Source organism: Stegodyphus dumicola, chromosome X2 (assembly GCF_044657685.1).
Source record: "Stegodyphus dumicola isolate Sdum_Otavi_A_Nest chromosome X2, ASM4465768v1".
In the NCBI taxonomy this organism is placed as follows: Eukaryota; Metazoa; Arthropoda; class Arachnida; order Araneae; family Eresidae; genus Stegodyphus; species Stegodyphus dumicola.
The window spans coordinates 71,358,710-71,375,225 of NC_140781.1; the positions used below are offsets into that span (position 1 = coordinate 71,358,710).

General features: G+C 35.4%; 1 protein-coding gene across 2 annotated transcripts in view; it reads right to left on the bottom strand.

The window, feature by feature from the left end:
- The window catches only part of LOC118184497 (uncharacterized), a 64,334-nt gene that overhangs the window by 18,174 nt on the left and 29,644 nt on the right, over positions 1 to 16,516 (bottom strand). For both annotated transcript variants that reach the window (XM_035354172.2, XM_035354173.2), the window contains exons 3-4: positions 6,155 to 7,440; positions 1,868 to 2,076 (exon numbers count right to left, since the gene is read on the bottom strand). In XM_035354172.2, the coding sequence (XP_035210063.1) occupies positions 1,868 to 2,076; positions 6,155 to 7,440 (1,495 nt within the window). The remainder of the gene's footprint in view (positions 1 to 1,867; positions 2,077 to 6,154; positions 7,441 to 16,516) is intronic.

Below are 16,516 nucleotides of genomic sequence, written 5' to 3' on the forward strand. Positions count from 1 at the left end.
TGGTAAGAAGTTAGCTGAAGAAAGAAACCATTCCACATCTGCCGTGGATCACCACAGCATGATGTATGATATATGATATGTATGATATGGATGATGTATGATAAACGTTGGGGCGACGGATAGCAGATCGCATTGTGCCGCCAGGCATTCTCTATGAACTCCGACATGTATTACTGCAGGAATGGACGCTACTGCTACGGCAAGCGATCATAGACACTATTACCAGCTTGCCTCGCCTTTGTCAAATATACATTTCAGATGGAAGTATCATACCCGTTATTAGCGTGATATTTCCATTGTACATTCTTTCAGCCACTTAGTCCTTGGCTTAATGTATGTGCTTTTGCCTCTAATGCACCATAGTAAAATGTTCAGTTCTTTTAGTGCAAGCAGTGCGGATTCGTAGCTATGGTGTATCAGTACTTCATATATCAATTTCATCTAGTTAGAATGAAATGCTGAATCCTACTTAGAGCATATGAAACTCAGAAACATTCTGGAAAATGCCTATGAAGAGGTCGAATGTCGATAGCAGGTATGGTGTTAAACGAGCGCGTGCGTTCTGTGTACTTGAAAAACAGGCGTATTTAAGTGATTTGAACAGATGTTTGTACAGCTTCTATTGATCTCTATGTCAAAGTTTTTGTCAGACATGTGGTCTTAATTATTATGATTATAAAAAGTATTTAGATTTTCGGAGCACTCAACGGCGGCGGTCCTCTGTTTGGTAGCCAGAATCCGAGCTACGTATCTTCCACTGTTATAACTACTAACATAACGAAAGCACGCATGGAGAAATCTGATAAAAAATCTTTACATTTCCCTTCGCTTAATGAGCGACTGGAAATATGCACGATATGCATACGATCAAATCTAGGTTATAGTGTAACACATTTTAGTTCGGGCACCAAAGTAGACCTCCTAAGTAGTATTTCGAGCCGGTAAACTTAAGGAAACTAACCGCCAAAATTTGAGACATGGACTGTCCATTGTTAATTGAATATGCCAGAAGAGTACGTACCCCACTACACTTATGTAACTTAAACACCACGTATGGGAAAGGATATGAATCCTTTAATAGTCATATACATACAAAAGGATAAGAATTCAATATTGTTTTTGTAGAAGAAACTGATTCTGTTCTCAATGAAAGCTTTTAATTCTGTGATATATCTTTCAGTTAACATTCATGGAATTGTCAGATTTCTACTTTGTTACATTTGTAGGGTTTATATTTATTTTAACTAACATTTATTTTAAGTTTAAACTATCTTTCCTGTCAAGCCTTACTTTCCCCTGGAATTGCCAATGCCAGAGTATGTAAATTTTAGTAGAACGCGCAAGGATTCAAATTATCAGCGGAAGTATTCTGAGTTAAATAGAAGGGAAACGAGTTCGAAAGTGTGCTTTCTTACTTCACGAGCGTGGAGGTGGCTAGTTAGAAATAGAAGAACCACGTGTTTATGCCTGTGTGCTTGCCTCGGCAGTTTGTTAATCTTTCAACGTAATATTCAGAAGTTTGATGAATTATCAGCGGTATTTTACAACGCGGTGAGGTTAGTTACGTTTAGAGAGCCTCGTAGTTAGTCACTTGTTACTATTCTTTTCTTAGTTTCTTATTTTTATTTTACCGCCGGGTCGGCGTAGTTTGTGAGCGTCAAGAGCACGCGTTTGTAATTTCTAAAGTTGAATAAAAAGGGATTTAAACCCTTCTCAAGACTTTGGTCTACTTTCCAGTTCTCAGCATTCACCACTATTGTTGCGTGCAGTTTGGAAGCGCGCAACGTTACACATTATAATATTTTATGTTTATACATTTTTTACTACCGCTCAAGTATTTTATCTTAAATAACGTATATTTATTTACCTTGAATATTCCGCGTACGCTGTATTTCCTTCAAAGTCCTCAAGCTCGATTCTGAGTTTCACATCGTCTTGAGTAGATAAAAGATGAATTTTTTCGTTTCCAATCCAAAATTCCCGCTGAGGATCGCCAAAACCTCGTTTGTACATATCCCAGTTTTGAGTGAAATTTTGGCGGAACTCTTCTCCAAAATCTCCTCTTCTTTGAAGCACCTAAACGCGATTCCAAAATAAAGTCATAAGCATTAAAAGCATCATACATTTCATTAAAAATTAAAATTTAAGTTGCTCAGAATAACAGCTGAAGATAATTTTGCCGTTAAAGTGCTTGTTTGGATAATGTAAAAAGATATATACTTGGATACTTGGTGTTTTATAGAAGCATTCTACTGCATAAGACAGTACTTTCCTGTCCTATCAATTTCATCCACAATGGGCCTTGTAATGAAAATTCCTTAGTAAAGCCCTCGAAATGCGAACGTGTATGCAAAAAATTTGAGACACTTTGTTTCAGTAAGAGTTCAATGCCCAGAGAAATCATGAAGGTGTGGCGCCATCTGCCCAGTGAGGGTTTCTTGCAGCAGCTGATGAGCTGTATTTTTAGAAAGAAATACAAAATCGGAAATCAGGTCACGTGTCCACTTCGAGGCGGAACCAGAAGAGAGCGGGAGCCAATAGAAGAGAGCGGGAGTCAATCAGGAGTAGGAGGGTGGAGATAGGATAAGTTGTTAAATTAGACTTTTTTTAAATTTTAAGGTAGCTGATTAAGAATATTCAATAATAATACAAACATATATGTATATATAGCCTTGCTCTAACTTTTTGTTTTCTGTGATCGGCTCTGAACGGTATTTTACTTACATGCAGCTTTATTGAAACAGAATAATCTTGGTCATTGTACGTTCTAGATCTGAGCGTGCTAAATGTAATTATTATCTGTAGAGATTATTGAAAAATAATGTATTCAGCTATTAGGAACCAGAGGGGTTAACTGTTTATTCAAAAATGTTACTCATATACATTATGCGTACAAAAGTTCTTAACTGGCTTTTATTTTCGCAACCGTTGGTAATATACATATACTGCCACTTACAAAAGCATTTTGTACGACTTAAATATTTATAAGACGAAATAAATCATGCTTTGACACCTCTAAATTTAAAGAAATTAATTTTGTAAAATGTACGGAATCTAACTTTTTATACGGTCCAGTTTATAGAAAATAAATCACAAAAATTTGGCAGCCGTACGACAAAAATTGACCAAGATATTAATCTCAAAATTTACGATTTTTGACGTCAATTTGTATTGAGAGGTCGGTTAATAATTAAATTAAAATAATTCGATTTTGAATTTTCCCTTTAAATGCCATTTAACGATATTATCTTGTAATGCACTAGTGTCTTTCATTTATAATTTTGCTGCATTTGGTATGACGAAAGAATTTTCAGAGAAGTAATTTATACGTTTGTAGAGTCATTACTTTTATCGATGCAGGAGACGTGATAAATGTGCAATGCCTTCGCCCCGGAATTCAAACTCCGATTACGCCTCGGTCGTTTACCAAGAAGGTACACGGGAAGGAGGAAGAAAATATCTTACATGCTCCTTCTTTTAAAGTACGACTGGGAATGAGGGGACCCAATTGCCAAATCCTGGTGATGGCGAATTAACATCCACCACCTCTTTAGTTCGGCCCCACTTGTAGAGTTATTGATATAGGTTTTACTTGTGAGTTTATCGATAGGAGATGTGAAAAATGTGCAGTATCCTAGACAGGATTCGAACTCCCGAACCTCTTGATTACCAGTCGGACCGTAACCCGTCAAGTTACGCATCCAGTGCCCGACAGCAAATGTTGGAACGACGGTTTTTCTTCTGAGTTTCTGTGTTTGCTTACTTTTGAATTCTGTATTTTTTTACATTTTGTATTTTCTACTACATTCCTACATACTTCGAAACATCAGTATGCATAGTATTTTGAGTACATATGCATTATTATGTAATGTGTATTAATATTAATAGATAATTATGTTTTTAACTTATGCTAAAAACATAATCCGGCATATTAGCATTACTCATGGCCTTATTTAAACTTACAGATGTTTTACTGCAGTTTACAACTAAAGCATATCTATATCATAAACATTATATAAAGGATAAATTTTCTTACAAACCTGAACTTACTGCATTAAATATGGTATTGCATTTAGCATTGCTAATGCTCAATTAAATGAATACATTTCGCTTTGACTTTGAAAATCATTAAAGACAAAACTTTTTAATATAACTGATTTTATTTAAGGTATGATATCTAATGTCACAACTTGTAAAATGTGAAAGACTACAAAACATAAGAACTTACAAGAATATGAAGAAATCCCATTATTAGAACAATCAACTATTTCTGACATCACGCATAACTAGCCGATGACAGAAAGCATATATCCAGTTCAGATCACGCGGACGCATAGTAGATGATCGAGACTGGGTACTCAAATGAACAGCAGTCGCCATAATGAGGAAAGGATGTGGTTCATCCCGAGTTAGGAAAGATGTTTATTTTTGCACTGAGCACACGGTGTTAGCATTTCGGAAACCGCACGATTTGTAAATTTATTTCGGTTCGGCTACAGTGAAAGTGCATCTTTAAAAGTACCAATAGTACAGTTTCAAAGACAAGAGATTAAACTGTGGAACTCCATGAGTGATGGACAGTGGAAATTTACGACGTTCCCGACGATTAAGTGAAGGGCGATCGCTGTACAGCTGTGGATCGACTCACCGTATAAATGTATCAAATAGCTTCGAGAAGTATATCTAAAAGAACAGTTCAACCAACGTTTTCGTGTATGGGACTTCGCAATCAATGCCAGGTACGAGCATAGATACTCACAGAACTCATTGATAAAACCACCTGCAGTTAGCAAAAGAACACGGAAATTACGCAACTATGGAATTTAAAAAAGGATAATTTTTCATGTTTATCTTGGTTTGTGCTCTATCGGGTGTATGGACAGTGGCATATTTGGCGAGAAGCATCAAAATGGCAATACCTAGAATAAACAGATCAGGAACACAGACTAGTGGTGGCAAAGTCCTGGTCGGGAGGATATTTTCCGGCATCCACTAGATTCTCTAATACCAACAAATGTCATCCTGAATCAATTTGGACACCTTTCCACACTTGATTATACCACACGTCCCGAAACCATTATCTTCTTTAATTGCAAAGGGATTTTCGAACACATTAAAGCGACCATGACCTCCAGATCCTCCATCAAGAATTACTTTAATCTCAACAAGAATGTTTGGGATTACCTCAACAGATACATTAAGCGAATGAAACCAGGCGAAGGTCGAGAAGAAGGAAATCTGAGTCAAGTGAATGGCTAGTCATCAGACCTTTTAATGACTATTAGAATTCATTTTTTTTTTTTTTTTTTTTTTTTTTTTTTGAAAAGGGAAACATGAAAAATAAACTCCTGGTTTCCTGGAATGAAAACCAAAAAATCCCAGTGGTGACCGGATGTACTATTAATGTGTACTACTAATGTATGTACTTGATCGCTGTACTACTTATCCGCATGTTATAAATGCTTTCAACTTCTTACAAATAAAAACCTATTAAGACAAGAATAACATTTTCTGAAACACAGAAATTTTCTTAAAGCAACCCCCTTGCCTATCTGTAACAGTGTTTCATTAAATCTCATAAATTAAGCAATAGTATTACAATATTTGAGTTATTTCTTAATTTCTCATTTTATATGCTGCTTTACAGCGCTAACTGACTTTTCTGTAGGTAACTTCATTTCATAATTTAGTACTTTCAAGATTTGAAAGAAGTTATAAGGTATTTCTCCCACTTTCCTAGCGTGCCTTCGTGGTGTAGTGGTTCTGCACACTGGGCAGGTATTCCAGAGGTCCGTTGTTCGATTCCCGGCGAAGGCGGTTGCTATTTTTCATCTTTCCTGCTTCCAAAAATATACCTAATGTCTCTACAAAGTTAATGAACATCGCGTTTGAGCCAGTAATATGAGTACTTTAATTTCCTAACTGGTAATAAATTTAAATTACGTCGCCTATTATAAGCCTGTCTTATTGAAATAAGATTTATTAAGAGATGTTTTCCTCTACATATTTGTAACAGGAAACAATTTTCAAAATTTAAGCTAAAGGTTATATTTACTTATTTCTTATGACTTTTTCAATTTGAAGGATTATTTTTAACTATTATTTAAAGTATTATTTTAAAACTTTTTTATTTCAGTTATAGAAAAATACATACCGTCCATCCACCTCCCTCGGTTTCGAGATCACAAAATGCTAAGAAAGCTTCAGGAGCTTCTTTTGGCTTTATTGTGTAGATACCATTCTTCACAGTTCCTTGAGCTTGAAGATCTGCGCAACTTGTCGCTAAATAACCTTCTCCCACACCTTCAAAATATCCTTCAGTTACTCCTGGGATAAATGCAGAATTTCCAACTTTGAGTGTGATTTTAACCCTTTCAACTTCAGATAAAATTTTGGCGCAAGAATTTTGTAGAGCTAATTGTCGAGATTCCATGAGTCCTAATCTTTGAGTGATGTCCTTAGTTGTATTTAAAACTGATTGCATTTGCTTTGAACAACCTTCTCCACTTTTGCCCTTACCAGCCCATTCTTTTAGTTTGATCAAAGTTTCATTATGATACTTTGCATTTGACAATTCTAGCGCTTGAGCAAGAGATTCGATTTTTTCACCAACTTTATTGATGGGTTCCGTCATCTTTCTCCATAATTTCCTAAATATCCTACCAGGTGTTTCTCGTGGCACATTACCATCTTCTGTATGACCTTTACTAGGGGCCCTAAATTCTTGCGCAGTGTCATGCGAGTAGGCTATGTCGTGAGGTGTAAGTCTAGAACCTTTGGTCGCTATGCAATTACATTCTTGAATTGCCCCTTCTAACCTACTACTGAAATCTTCAAGTTTCAAACGAACAACAGATTGAAGAGAATCAATCATGTCCTTCCATTTTGACTCTACAATTCGGCCAATATTTCTCTCTAGATCTCCTGGATTGCATTTCTTAGCTACATTATCCATTGGATGGCGCACAAATGAATGTAATATGTCTTTAAATGATTCTCTATCGCATTCTAGGCATTCGGATAGCACCGCCGTTGACGCTGTCAAGGAATCAATCTTTTTTGTGATAAAAACTTTTAAATCATTAACGGGACAAGATTTTGGCAATCTTTCCACTCTTGTTTGTAAATCATCCAGTTTTCGATTCATTCCTCCAAATATTTGGTAAAGGGCTTGGACATTTTCTGATACTTTATCCAATTTTTCAACTTCAGTTCCACTTTTCTTTGCAACCGTGGTGATCTGTCTTCTACCCATTTCTTCTAGACTGCGTGATATCCTCTGCAGAATGTCCTTTCGAGCATCATTATCCTGATGTATTTCACTCAACAATTGACTTTTTCTATTAATATCAGATACTTTACTCATCAAAGAGCTCAAAGTCACTTCAATGCTGTGGAGTCTGTTGCCATTGCCCGTAACAACCATTGAATCTAATTTTCCTAAAAAGAAAGGTAATTTTATCTAAAAACAATAAATAAGTGCGAAGTTTAAAACTCATGAAAATTTCACAACCATACACAGCAACACATCGCATAATCAAGGTAATCAATTTCGCTATACTCCACTCTGTTTGGAATCGGATTAATCGAGTTACTAATACGCACAAAAATTATAAGTGGTTCCAAGAAACTATATTTTCTCCCTAAATGAAACTCGATTAATAAATTGAAATAGTTTTATTAAAAGTTATTTTTTAAATGCATGTTTAATGTAATTTATGTTTTATTCTCTAAAGGTTCTTAAATTGAATCGTCGTTTTCTAAGTTGTCCTTCCTTTCTTCATAAGCCCGTAATTCACCTATGTTAAGAAGTGTTTCAGTGTCTAGTTTCGTGTCATATAAATTCAGAAATCGCATAAAAATAAATTCGACTGTATAAAGGAAGAAACGCCGAATATTTCGTACCCTGTGTATTAAAAAAGTAATTTTAGGTACTTTTTTTTTAGAATTTATTTTAGTTTTGCTCAACTTAAATTTCATTTTTTAGAAATTTTCAAACCGAAGTATAGTGATTCAGAACTGATCGAAGTCATATTATGCGAGGTATTGCTGTATTATCAACGGCTACCTAATACCCAACATTGCAATATTCTGCGATTTTAATTAATCTAAATAGCAAATAAAACATTCAAATTTTCTTACATAAAAGAAGGATTTCATCAATTAAAATTCTGACCTACTACCGAAGTTTTGCGAATATTTCCCTATATGTCATAAGAATTATTATCGCCATTATTAATCTAGTCTTTATACAATCCTCAGAGCATTTTGTATAGTCACATATATTTTATAGCACTTGATAAATATTGGATTTTATAAGCAAATATATGTTTCATTTTACTAGTTTTCAACTGATTTTTGTCATATATGGGATACTTTGATTTAAACAGCTTTAGCTGCATACGTTTTGGAATTATGTTATTCCGGAAATATAATGCAAATGTTGTGGATGGAAATTGCTCATTTACCCGTGCAACACTGCCCGGTATACACCGAAAGAGATAGAAAAATATCTTAGAAAGAGGGGCAAAATTATTTTTATGTAAGAATATTTCAGTTTAGTATGACAAAACAATTTTGACTTTTATTCAAATTTTATATAAGAAAATAAAAATATACGTAAGAAAATGTTGGAATCATTAATGTGTTAGGTAAATTTAAAGACAATTTTAAAAAAATCTTTCGCTGTTTCATTTCGATATGTGAATAGAACTTATCCTATACGTAATGAAAACAGTAGTTTCAAGTCATTATGTATACGAAACTATATTTCTGTAGTTTGGGTCTACCATTAGCCGAGCGGTAATATCACTGAACACTGATAGTTCGACTCAAGCTCGTATCCCTGCGAACGGGCTGGGTGTATGGGAATTCGTTGTTTTCCCCAATTGTTTGTTTTTAACGTTGATATAAGCCAATTTCCCTTAATAAGTCTTCCACGAAGGCATACCCTCATAGGCAGGTAGCCCTCGAGTTGCTTTGCGTTAATGAATTGACCTAACTTAACCTAACCTGTAGTTTGAATTTACTCTTATTCTTTAGTAATCTTTAATCTAGTGTAAAATGAAAGGATTTTAGCACACACTTGCGCACTATACAAATTTCACAAAACGCCGGTCAAATTCAGATTCATAGCTAATGGTGCAAAAAACGCTTTGAAAGAAATTGATTATCTTTTTTTTCAAAAAGCTTTAAAAAGTTCTCTACATTATTAATAATATTAATTTCCAAGATCACAATTACAATTGGATTACTACTCACAACGAACCGATCATCGAAGCTTTCCAGTCTTTAGATGTTAAGAATATTAATTGCTATGTTTTCGAAAATCTTTATACTAATTTGCCATTAAAAGAAATTTATGACAGTCTGCTCACTTTACCAGATCAGCTTACAAAAATTCTTACAATAGTCTCCAAAGAAAAATGTCAAATCTGCTTAAAAGTATTTTGTTTCATAATTACATCAAGTTTAATAATACATTTTTAAACAAGTCACGGGCATTCCAGGGGGATCGAGCGCATCTTCGGAATTTGTAATTTGTTCCTCTTCTCACAATAATATCAGTTCCAGTGTTCACATACTAATGAACAACGTACTTATTTTTCCAACATTTTCAAATATGTCGACGACATCATTACATTCAACAACTTTAATAAAACAGAAGAAGCAAATATCTATCTTACTTGCCTCAAACTTAACAAAACTATCCTACATCAACATAATATCAACTTACAGATTTTAAACTACAAAGATAACTGTAACTTGATTTACATATTTTAAACTACAAAGGAATTAAAATTTATGATGAAAAAGGGATTTTTAATTTTGATACAATTATACTCATCAGTTGGAATTCCAACATCTGCAAGAAAAGTATACTTAATACTATTAATTCGCAAATTCTTAGAATCAAAAAGTTTGCAAAGAAACAGATTACCTTCAAGGAGAATTATTAAGTTCCTCTTAGAAAATCAAATGCCCAAATTCACTATTTCACACACTTTAAGAAAAGGTGGCATTAACTTTATATTTTAAATTACTTGTTTACAGTGATATGAAAATTGTTACCCAAACCTGAAAATTAAGGTAATAGTTGGATGAATTTTGACAAGTCATTTAAACTGAATATGTAATTAAATGTCTGATCTTTTCTCTTTGTAAATATGCGAGGCTTTAATGAACATATTACTCTCTTTATGTACTTTTTATTAAATTCTCGCAATTCTTTCCTGTCTCTAACGAAAAAGGGCCTATTTAGATTTCCATAACGCATTATAGCTCGATTGCGTGAAGACTTTTGCCTTTTGTGGCACCAGCACCATTTTTTTCGCTTTCCTGAACTTTTGGCCAAAATTTAAATTTAGATTGTGTAGAATTACATCGCCATCTTTATTGGTTAGTTTTCAAGACCCGACTCAGAAAATAAGACGCCATTTTCTTGTTCAACTCATTACCGTCTTCATAGTTTGCAATTTTACTCCCCCTTTCAAATTTCCACCAATAGTATCACGCCTAGAAAGCGCGGGCTTTTTAACTGTTTTTTGTTCATTTCTATTTGTCAACTATTGTTGCTATTCCAGTTTAAGAACCATTTTTCTCATTTTCTGGTAAACCCATCAATGGGGTTCGACAAAGTTTCAGCAACCTTTTTTTTTTTTTTTTTTTTTTTTTTTTTTTTTTTTTGCATGCGTTCCTTCCACAGCTTTTGGTTGTTATTTGATTTACTAGACGTTTACAGAAACAGTTAAGGTTTTCATACTTTACACATTTGTCGTTCCAGCATTAAATATTACTTGTATCACTTTTTTACTGTTGCTTATAATTTCTCCATAAAAAAAATTCTTTATGTACCATCGAGCCACACCTTTTTAGTACCTTGTACATCGACAGTGGAAATTTTTTTTCATTTTTTTAGTAGCTAGTTATAGAAGCCTTTTGCTTTTGAATTCTTTCTTATCTTTTTATCCTTACAGATTAAGTTGAACCATTAGTTAGATTCTTTTAGTTTTGTCAATTTTTAAGTACACTGGTGAAATAAACTAAGAGAATTTGCATATTTTATCCAACTGCATGAAAAGAACTGAATCGAAGGAAAAACCATCACTTCTAGATAAAAATGCAAATCTTTTACGGCCAATACGTAAACGTACACTTGTGTATAGGCGGAGCCAGCAGAAAAACAGGCTTTATAAGCGCATGGAGTGTAAGACGAATTGCGTTTTCCAGCACACCTCGGCGAATTTCTTGGCGTTATCTTGTAGCAATCGGTTAAATTCACATCGGAACAGTAAAAATGAGTAACCGCCAACGTTTAGATGATGGGATGAGCTGGCAAATTGTGGGGAGGCTAGAGACAGACCATCGCAAGTCCAGATATGCAGAGAGTTTAATTTAACGCCCAGCGTCGTGTGTTACCTATGAAAACAGTTCCAGGATACTGAATCCATCGAGAGAAAGCCTGGGCAAGGTCGTCCAAGAGCCACGACGCCAGAGAAGATCTCTATTTGTCCATTTTAGCGAGGCGTAACAGAGGGGCTACAACTTCTACGCTCTCTCGGAATCCGTATGCAGCCACAGGGGTAGTAAAAGTGTAGGGGCAATGGCAAAAGAAACTTGGGCTCATTATGTCATCAGCTGGTTTACTAAATAGTTATTCGTCAAATCACACATCGTTCTGATATAGAACGTTTTTGAGGTGAGGTGATGTGACGTAAAACAATTTCCCCACCTTTCTGCGATAGGAACTTGCATGTATTTTCGGAGAGATGACGCTGTTATTTATCCTAGTTATTGTATAATTAGACGTTTTCCTATCATTTTTAAACACGTTGTAGTACGGCTTTGAATTCATTTATATCTGTATATTCTGACAAAAGTTCTGTCTAATTCAATATAATATTTTACCATGGTATACATAGTAAAACTAGGAAAAGTCAGAGATGCATTATTACCTACTTTTTTCTAGGCATACCAATGATTATTATAATGGGCGTAGTCTTGTACTGAAATCATTCAGCTAGATATGGCTGTTATAATCAGCGGTAGTTACATATATATATGATAATTTAATGATGTGGTTTATTTCGTATTTAAACACCGCAGTTAATACTATGAGAATTTTATTCCTTCTTCTCATTCTGAAATTTCATTTACAAAAATTCTCGATTTAAGACCCTAGCAAATTTTAGAAGCAAAAATATAGCAAGAAAGGAGGTCATGTATGCGAGTTAATACTAACGAAGTAGTATTAACGTCAAAATGATATGCAAATTGACTCAATGTATATTTTTAAAGAAGTTTTACCACCCAAAAGTTGCGTATTGCTTCAAGTGTAAGTTACCACGCAGCACAGAGAGCGCTCTTATTTACTGAGTCTTTATACGGAAATTTTCCCAATGCATCTCACTAACTTCGTCAAATTTCGGAAAGCTAAAAAGTCTAAGGATTTCTTTTGAAAGTAGAAAATGAAAGTCTAATAATGTTCCGTAACAACGAAGCTGGTTTTTTTTTTTTTTTTTTTTTTTTTAGTGTGTGCTGAATGAAAAAAACATGAGATTAAAATTTTGGAAACCATTTCTAGGAAACCATAAGCGCAGGATCAAACTCCGGCCTTCAGGACAGGAAATCAATATAAAGGTGGTGCATTGACAATAATGGCACAGTTATCATCAAAGGACAAATGGACCTAAATGTGTTTGATTATCTGTGATTGTTTGGTCAATGACATCGGATTATAAGATCGATACGCATTATGTGCGCGGGCTTTCTCATCTCTTGATGGGATGTTGCTACATGATCATTCGATGAGAGTTTCATGAAATATATAAGACTTTACACTCTTAGATCACGCTATTACCCTTTCAATATCATCATTGCTTTTTTTTAACATAGAAGTAGGCTTCTGACTCAGTTAGGAAATAGTTTGGCATCATTGAAAGTAAATCCCCAGTTTAGGAGAAATTTCATAAAGGCGATATTAAGAATACAATTCCAGCTTTGTGCATTTAAAATAACACTCAGTTCCCTCTAATGTTAAATGTTCATATTTCAGTAATTCTACAAGTGTAAGATCATACATAGGCATAAAATTTAATTAAGAAACAGCAGGCGGAACGAAAAAGAAGAACTTAAACACCTATTGTGCTAAAAATCTAGTTAAGAGAGTCGCCCTCCCATTGTTAAAGTAAGCAAAATATCCGAAGACAAGAAACTGAAACTTGCGATGACATTTCTCACATTTTCAAACATCCAATTTACAAAGCTTGCGCCCAAAACATCGCTGCAAAATATGCGGAGAAAACAACAAAAAAAAAAAAAAAAAACACCGCCATAACAAAATATTGTGGGAGCAAAGAAAGCAAAGAGAAAACCATTGCAGTTTTGTATAATATCTTAGCAGAAAATAATGCGGTGCAAAAACTCTCAGTTTTAAAAATAGTCGTCTGAAATATCGTGATAAAAAATAAAGCATATACAAATCATCTCATGATAAAACTGCCGACATGAGTTTACTGACCAAAAAATAAATTCTCGCATCATAATAATAAATGAATTTTTGCATAATGCTTTATGAACACAAGAAGAAGTAATATTTTATCTCTATATTTCATATTTTTATATTAAGTAATAAAAGTTTATTGAAAAAGCAAGAAGGAAACTTAAGCATTCAAAATCTGAAAATTATTAAAAATTAATGCTATGTATAGCAGTTAATAGATTTTTAAACTTATATTGCTAAAAATTAAAAGTCATTATTTAATGACCTCTTTTATAAAGATATATTAGTAGATTCTCATTCAAAACTATGATATAAAAAAGAATTAAGGAAAGGGGTAAAAGTATAGTTTAGGGTACCCCTTGGCGAAACTTGGCGATTTCTGGCGGTACATAGATACCGATTTTGTGCAATTCTTTGACTCGTTATTTTGACTTGCGAAGCGCCGATTTTTGCGCCAAAAATCGCCGCTACACAAAGCCAAAATAACAAGACAAAAAATTGCACAAACTCGGTATCCATGTACACATCGACTTATTTTCACTTAAAAAAAATCCCCGAATTGCACAAAAGTGGCACTGCGCACCCCTTTTACTTTATCCATGTACACGTCGACCTATTTTCACTTAAAAAAAATCCCAGAATTGCACAAACTTGCATTGCACACTCCCTTTACTTTGTTCATGTAAACATCGATATACTATTTTCACTTAAAAAGTAAAAGGAGCACCAAATTCTACAATATAAGCAAACAAAAAATACATAATCTCAATAAAATACATTTTAAAATAAACAATAAAATAACATAAAAAAGGAAAAACATGTTATACATTTAAGCACTACCAAAAGCAAATATTCACTTACCATGATTTTCGAGTTCGCTTCGTACACTAAGAGCCACGTAAAAATCAAAATATCAATTATACTCAAATGACTTTTTTCAAACCAGGTACTCTTTCTGATCGAACGCTTCACATAATGACCATCTGAACCTTTCTTCCTACAAACCCATACAAATCCATCTAAACGGTTTTTACGTTCGACTAGACGCATATCCTTCCTACATACAGGACACTTATAATGGCTACTAAGTAAACCTTCATTTACACACCAGTCAATTAAAGCTCTTTTCCCCTTTCGCTCCAAATCGTACAGAAACTTCAAATTAATCTTACTACATTCGGCCATTCTACCGTCTAAAGAATCAAACCAACACACACCACAAAAACGCTTAGAAAACATCCCATGATTCAAAATTTCCCAGAATCATGCACCCAATTACGTCGCAATAGGGTTTCCATAACATTCAACTACTTAGGCTACCATAAATGAAACAACAACTTGGCGATAAATCAAACAACAACTTCGCCATAATACAAGGGGTACCTTAAAGTCTACTCTACCCGGGAAAGGAAAATACGTAAGTTTAAAATACTGTCAGCTGGCTACCCATAGCACTCATTTTTATTAATATCCAGATTTTGAATTTTTTTCAGTAAAAATTTATCAGTTAGTACAAAAATACGTAGGGGAGTCAACTGAAAACCATAATAGTAGAAATAAAAATCCGCGTATGGCGCCAGTGAGCTGTAAGTTGGCATGCTTGTTTGCGATAGTATGCCGGATGTCTCCTAGGTCGCAGCAGCCGGCAGATGCACAAAAACCGGCGCAACAACAGTTCCAAAATGGCAGCCCCACTAGCCACATGCACCAGCGAGGAGCAGTGTTCTGTGATTCGGTTTTTGCGAAGTGAAGGTGTGAAACCGATTGACATTTTTAAGCGAATGAAGGTTCAGTATGGAGATGCGTGTTTGTCACAGCCACAAATCTATGAATGGCGCCAGAAATTTGAAAATGGTGTTACGTCCGTGGCGATGCTCCACTCCCCGCCCAGGCTCGGCGCGTAGTGACTCCAGAGACCATTTCAGCCGTTGAAGCCATCGTTTTGGAAAACCGCCGTGTGACAATAGACGAAATTGCAGCATGTGTGCACATGAGTCATGGATCGGCACATCATATTGTGCATGATGTTCTCCAATTTCATAAGGTGTCTTCAAGATGGGTGCCCCGACAACTGACGCCTGAACTGAAACAGCGACGTGTTGATGCGTGCGAAGACCTTTTGTGGCGTGCTGAACGTGACGGTAATGCCTTCCTGTCACGAATCGTCACTGGTGACGAAACATGGGTGCATTACCATCAGCCTGAAACAAAGCGAGCGAGCAAGGAGTGGCGCCACTCCTCATCACCGAAACCCAAAAGGTTTCGGACACAGCCGTCTGCAGGGAAGGTTATGCTGACCCTCTTTTGGGACGAAAAGGGCATCATCTTGGAACACTACACTCACGAGGAACCTCTGTGACGAGTGCTACGTACTCAGACCTCCTAAAAAATCATCTCCGGCCTGCCATCAAAACGAAACGACATGGATTGCTGTCAGCCGGTGTGCTGCTGCAACACGACAATGCACGGCCCCATATGGCGCGTGCAACGGTTGCGACCATCACAGACCTGAAATTTGAATACCTCCCACATCCCCCTTACTCGCCAGACCTCGCACCGAGCGATTTCTATCTGTTTGGTCCGCTCGAAGAAGCAATGGGCGGCAGGAAGTTCTACTCCGATGAAGAGGTACGCAACGCGGTGCACGAGTGGTTGCGCCGTCGCCCAAAAGACATTTTTTCTGCAGGTATTCAGGCTCTTCCGAAGCGCTGGCGGACTTGCATTGAACGAGGAGGGGACTATGTTGAAAAGTGATTTACTTCTGTACCCTGTGTGACCAATAAATAATATTTAAAAAAATAATTATGATTTTCATTTGACTCCCCCCTCGTATATAATACAGAGATAAAATATTACTCAATTTTTTGTGGTCACAAATCATTACGTGAGAATAGCCTTAAAAAGTTTTCATTCAGAAAACACATGTGTACGATGTTGCGATCATGGTAATTTGTATGTGTTTTTAATTTTTTGTCACTTTTTAATTATTATAATTATTATGTGCTTTATTTACAT